The sequence below is a fragment of the Branchiostoma belcheri genome, unplaced genomic scaffold (assembly GCF_001625305.1).
Source record: "Branchiostoma belcheri isolate BF01 breed outbred unplaced genomic scaffold, Haploidv18h27 scaffold104, whole genome shotgun sequence".
Lineage (NCBI taxonomy): Eukaryota > Metazoa > Chordata > Leptocardii > Amphioxiformes > Branchiostomatidae > Branchiostoma > Branchiostoma belcheri.
Genome location: NW_017802425.1, coordinates 1,064,840 through 1,070,278, shown reverse-complemented (window position 1 = coordinate 1,070,278; position 5,439 = coordinate 1,064,840). Strand labels below are relative to the sequence as shown.

The 5,439-nt window shown below is 41.8% G+C and overlaps 2 protein-coding genes across 2 annotated transcripts in view; one reads left to right on the top strand and one right to left on the bottom strand.

The window, feature by feature from the left end:
- Positions 1–4,180, bottom strand: part of LOC109476427 (F-box only protein 22-like) — a 9,046-nt gene extending 4,866 nt beyond the window's left edge. The window contains exons 1-6 of the mRNA XM_019777362.1: positions 3,981–4,180; positions 2,172–2,289; positions 1,721–1,919; positions 1,250–1,420; positions 765–930; positions 15–417 (exon numbers count right to left, since the gene is read on the bottom strand). Of these exons, the coding sequence (XP_019632921.1) occupies positions 15–417; positions 765–930; positions 1,250–1,420; positions 1,721–1,919; positions 2,172–2,289; positions 3,981–4,141 (1,218 nt within the window). The 5' untranslated portion in view covers positions 4,142–4,180. The remainder of the gene's footprint in view (positions 1–14; positions 418–764; positions 931–1,249; positions 1,421–1,720; positions 1,920–2,171; positions 2,290–3,980) is intronic.
- A 297-nt stretch (positions 4,181–4,477) lies between these two features.
- The window catches only part of LOC109476409 (coiled-coil domain-containing protein 18-like), a 7,618-nt gene continuing 6,656 nt past the window's right edge, over positions 4,478–5,439 (top strand). Inside the window, exon 1 of the mRNA XM_019777353.1 lies at positions 4,478–4,784. Coding sequence (XP_019632912.1) covers positions 4,687–4,784 — 98 coding nt within the window. The 5' untranslated portion in view covers positions 4,478–4,686. The remainder of the gene's footprint in view (positions 4,785–5,439) is intronic.

The following is a 5,439-nucleotide window of genomic DNA, read 5'->3' as shown; positions in this document are numbered from 1 at the left end:
GGACACCAACACAGGACTGTTGTGTACCCGTGAAACAGGTCAGGATACTTCTCATCCTCCCCCTCCTTCCCTCCATGGAAATTCCACCTCTTCTCTGGAGCGGCTGATTTCTTGGGCACGTTCCGATCACAACCGACTTCTCCATTCCCAAAAAAGCCAACGATGGGAGTGTTAGGGAACTCTTTATGGAAGGCCTCCGTCTCCACATTACCTTTCCCGTAGTGGTAGTAGCCCCTCCCCACGCAGGCGAACATGAAGCACACACTGTTCTCCTGGGGGATGTTGGCAGCTTTCAGCCGCTTCATGGCTTCCTGCGCGTCGGCAGGCGTGCGTACCGAGTGGTCCAGCAGGATGGAGGCTGCCTGCACGCGCTCCCCGGAGATGGCGATTCCCACCAGACCGTCCCTCCGCTGTGCTCTGAGAATCAGTAAAATTTCGAAGGAAATCGTATTATTCTTAATATTCTCAAAGGTGCACAGCGAAAACCTGAAGGTTTTATAAAATGACACAAAGATTTTACAGCAAACGTCACATGAATCATACTGATACATTGTGTGTTTATGGCTCCACTTGCCAGGCACATAGAGGAACAATTTGTATTTACTGATTCTCTAGTCTGGGTGCCATCCGATTTGTAACAGCAAATCGGATGGCACCTAGGCTACTGATTCTCATCACCAAGCATAGAAAAGCAGCACCCCAAGGAGCTGAGTATGCAAGCGCATGGTGTGTGAGATCTAACTCACTCTGTGTACAGCACTTACGGAGTGAGTTCCGGTGGAGCAATGACCTCCTCAGGGTAGGCTCCAGCAATGATGATGTTTCCCTTGTACTCATTCAGCAGCTCCATACAGACCACATGCAGGGCAGGAGAGCCCAGACCACAGGACAGCAGTAGTACAGCCTTCAGATGGGGGTCTGGCAGCAAGCCTGCAGCACAAACATTAAATTGATGACAGGCTGACTACATACAACTGCATTCAGTTGCAGTGGAAGTGCAGAGCTGAATTGTGAGTGTTTACCACATACTATAGATAAGGCTGAAGCAATAAGGACATGCAGTTATAATTGAGCAGCTTGTGTGACCTCAATATACCAGAACATAACTTGGTACTTTGGAGACACTAGCCTACATTGTGTTTTAAGTATGCTAAGGTGGATATTTGACACCAAATGTACAAATGTGTTACAGGGTTAGTCAGCAGGGAGACAGTTAACAGGACAGGTGACGTGTACATCCATGGCTTACCTTTTGTACGTAAAACCTTCTCTCCATCCTCATTGAACTGCCCATGGATACATTCCTCGTTGGAGACATAGAAGGGCTGAACTTTCACCTCATCCATGTGAGGCAGGAAGAGGGCAGACATGGCAGGGTTGTCCTCCACCTCAGTGATAACTGACAAGTCTGTAGAACAACCTGTGGGGAGGAAAGATATGGGTATTATGGCCATCGCCAATGGTGTGCAAAAATGGACATGATGTAATGCATAAGCAGGGCTGGAAATACCACCTGCATAATTATGGAGTTTAAAGGCAACTAAACTTGGAGCTGTGCAGGTACTTGAGAAACATTGTGCAATATTATTTTATATGCTGTATTGTCTATAATATTTGTCTGTAAATGTTCCCCTGTACATTTGGCAAGCTATGACTGATGTGACCTTGCCTTCATGTAACTTTCTTATTTTTGAATTAATAATTTAAAAAAGTACCTTACATATGACTCCTGGCACTGCCACACCCACAACATTGCACCCCACTGGCAGAGCCTCCTGTACTTTATCAATCAGGCTGCTCTCCTTCTTCTTCTTCCTCTTGTTCCTTGTGCTGATGGGCCTGTCTTCAGATTCCCATGTCATTTCATACAGGGAACTCTCACAGAACAGGATAGCCAGCCTGGGAACACTGGAGTAGTCCTGACGGAACACAAGTATTAACATGTTCAAGACTACAGTTTCCCAGAGCAAGCTTTAATTTAATGTGGTTTGGGCATGTAATATTAATAAGGAGACCACCACAACCTTTAGTTTACAAAGATGTGTGCCTTCAGAAGTTTCCCAACTCTAGACCCCAGGCAAGACACCCTCCAGTGGTGAAAATACCAGATTATGAAAAACACAGGACTTGGGTTAAAGGTGTTGGAGAAAGCTATACAACATTTAGTTTACCTCAAAGCATTCTGTCAGTTCATCCTTCACTGGCATGTCATCTTCGGTCATTGTCCATGTCACATCCTGTCTGGTCTGCAATATACGACTTGCCTCCTGGTACCACAGCTTACATACCCTGCAGATGGAATTTACCAGCAATCATGATGAATATCATTTGCTTGTATTCAATTTAAGGCCTCATTCTTCAACTGTCCAACATACGGCTACATGTATGTATAAGACAGCGAGTAAGAGAAGCAACAGTTGCCACTGCTATCCAACATACAAATGTAGGTGGTCTTATTACGTAACAGCTTTAGTCTGAGAGTCAGTTGATGATGCTATAACGATACTTAAGATAAGATTAAGGTATTCTGGCACTTGTTGACAGTTGTGTCAGCAGGATACAACACTATAACAAAGGGGAAACTAGAAATTCATTGCCGTTTTGTAGGAATGTTGATTTACCTACTGTATTTACATTTTTGTAGACCGATGTTTCAAACATTTGTCAGCAAAGGATTAAGAAAATTATTACATGTAGTTACTTGATCATGAATTTGGCTTGTTGATCGCTATACAGGGTCTGCCTATCTTATTTATACTGGAAAATACTGGAAAGCACCGGAAAACACACATAGGTGACTTAAATCTACCAGAATACACCCTGCATTGATGAGATGATCCCCCAAGTCACTATATTTTGGCATAAAATTAAACTTATATGTAGCCTAGGGAACAAGTAATCACTAAATAATGAATCGGCGGAGGCAACCCCTCCAGTCGCCATGTTTGTTTACGTAGCGCAACGCAATATGTTTGTTAAGCGCGATCACAGAAGGGCAGTGAAATACACCTGAATTAAAATTTCTTATATACTTCAACATCGCACTTTGCTGTATATATATACGTCATTACGTATAGCATGCAGCCATGCTATACATGGCCGGGTTGCCTCCGCCGATTCGGCGATTAATTATCTAAGTGGTTTCTTGTTCCCTTGGCTATGTATAAGTTATCTTATGCCAAAATACAGCGACTTGGGATGTTATCTAATCAATGCAGGGTGTATTCCAGTGATCGCGCTTAACAAACATATTGCGTTGCGCTACGTAAACAAACATGGCGACTGGAGGGGTTGCCTCCGCCAATTCATTATTTAGTGATTACTTGTTCCCTAGGCTACATATAAGTTTAATTTTATGCCAAAATATAGTGACTTGGGGGATCATCTCATCAATGCAGGGTGTATTCTGGTAGATTTAAGTCACCTATATGTGTTTTCCGGTGCTTTCCGGTAAAGAGGCAGACCGGTATGACCGCGCTATACGTACTAGTACTACTGTCCCCTACTTTACCCCATGGGGTAACTGGGGTTCCTACATAATTGAGATTGACTATTATAATTATATACACAATCATTATGCCAGTCTTTCAGTTTTTGTTTTGATAAATAAATCAATAAACGAGAGTTTTCTTTTCATAATTTCCCAGTTCTGCAGTTTAATACCAAGGAGGTTATAATAATAATGAAATGAAATGAAATGAAATGAAATGAAATGAAATGATGAAATGAAATGATCTTTATTGCATATCCTTGCCCAGACGGGCTAAATGCATACATGCTTTGTCACAGTATAAAATACATGTGGTGCATACATACATAATGTATGTTTGAGTTCTATACTAGGATTCTAAGTACTACATAATTCTTAAAGTTACTGTTTGTCTATTTTTTGGTTCTGGTTTCTTCTCGGGCAAACCTCCTTGCCAAAGTATATAGTACTATAATGCAACACATAACAAAGCACAATAAACCAGGCGTACCTCCCACTCTGGATGAGTGACTTTGCCGGCAGGTATTGCAATACATTCTTCACTATCTGCGGAAAGGCTGTGAGCACCCACGGCGCCTTGTCTTCTGGCGGATCTGCAGGAGGATCGGGAAAGCTTTCGGACGACATACCACTGCAAACTTCTTCCTCCATGATGGTCTTTTAAATATGGACTGTCACACGATGACATAAATAGGGGTGTGTGAAAATATATTATTTTGGGCAAAAACAACTATTCGTACCTAGATTTGTTTTATTTTAGCTCTATTGTAATATTACAAATATTTAAAACTTACTAACGTCTTCTTATGTTATACCAATGGTGTACTTTCAAGAAGATAAAATTAAAAAGCGTCTCCCCTCTACTTCGAGAATAGAAAACTCCACAACACAGGCGCCCTAGATCACGTGATATTGCTTTTGTCACGTGATTCTCAAGTTCTTGTTATCACATCTGATATATTGACATAATAACATGCTCTATCTATCGGATAATAGGTTCAAACTATTTTTCTTGTCCTAACACGTTTATTTGGGTAGAATTTTGGTATGCTATTAATATTTTATGAGAATGTTTATGCGTTGCCATGACGTCACTACGCCGCCATTTTGAAGTGGCGGATGTTGCCTCTAGAAATGTTTTAGCTGGCCGTAAGCGAAGATTTTCATGTTTTGGGACCGGTATTTAGACGCTTGCAATGGGGAATGGTGCCAGCTCCGACGTTAGAGAAATACATATTGAACAGAGCGTTCTGAAAGATATGGATTTCGACAACAACAACCGTAAAGGAGGAAGGTAAGTTCTGTTCGAGCGAGTCTTGGCGCGCGTGTTGTTTATTCAGCAAAATCCGACAAAGACGTGACCGCTACCAGCAACTTCCATCAAGGAGCTTTCATCATGATGAATCATTTCCATGTACTTAGCTCCGCTGCCTCAGGTCCACTTTAGGTTGCCCGATTTTATGCTTGATAGTTTTATTTTGCTAACAACGTTGCTTGCAACGTTATACCTAAGTTAAAAATCTCAGCCGCACATTTAATTGTCTCCGAAACGTTATATCGTGAACCTGCTTGAACATATGAAATTGAGTATGACAAAGTTCAGATTATGTTTCTTCATACCCGAACACTACTAGTGTTTTAGCAACCACGAGACAACACAAACAGTTTTCATAACCCCCTCATCTCTTGTGTCTGAAGGTTATTAATACCAAGTCAAAGGACTAGGGTAACATGGGCCTTCACAGTCAACACACCTGTACCGTGGCCGACAAGAACAAAATTTTACACCGCAACTTTTTGTGTTTTACACCGCAACTTTGGGTGTTTTACACTGCAACTTTTGCTGTGTTTTACACTGCAACTTTTGCTGTGTTTTACACTGCAACTTTTGGTGTTTACAATTGCTAACTTTGCTGTGTTTACACTGCAACTTTGCTGTGTTTACACTG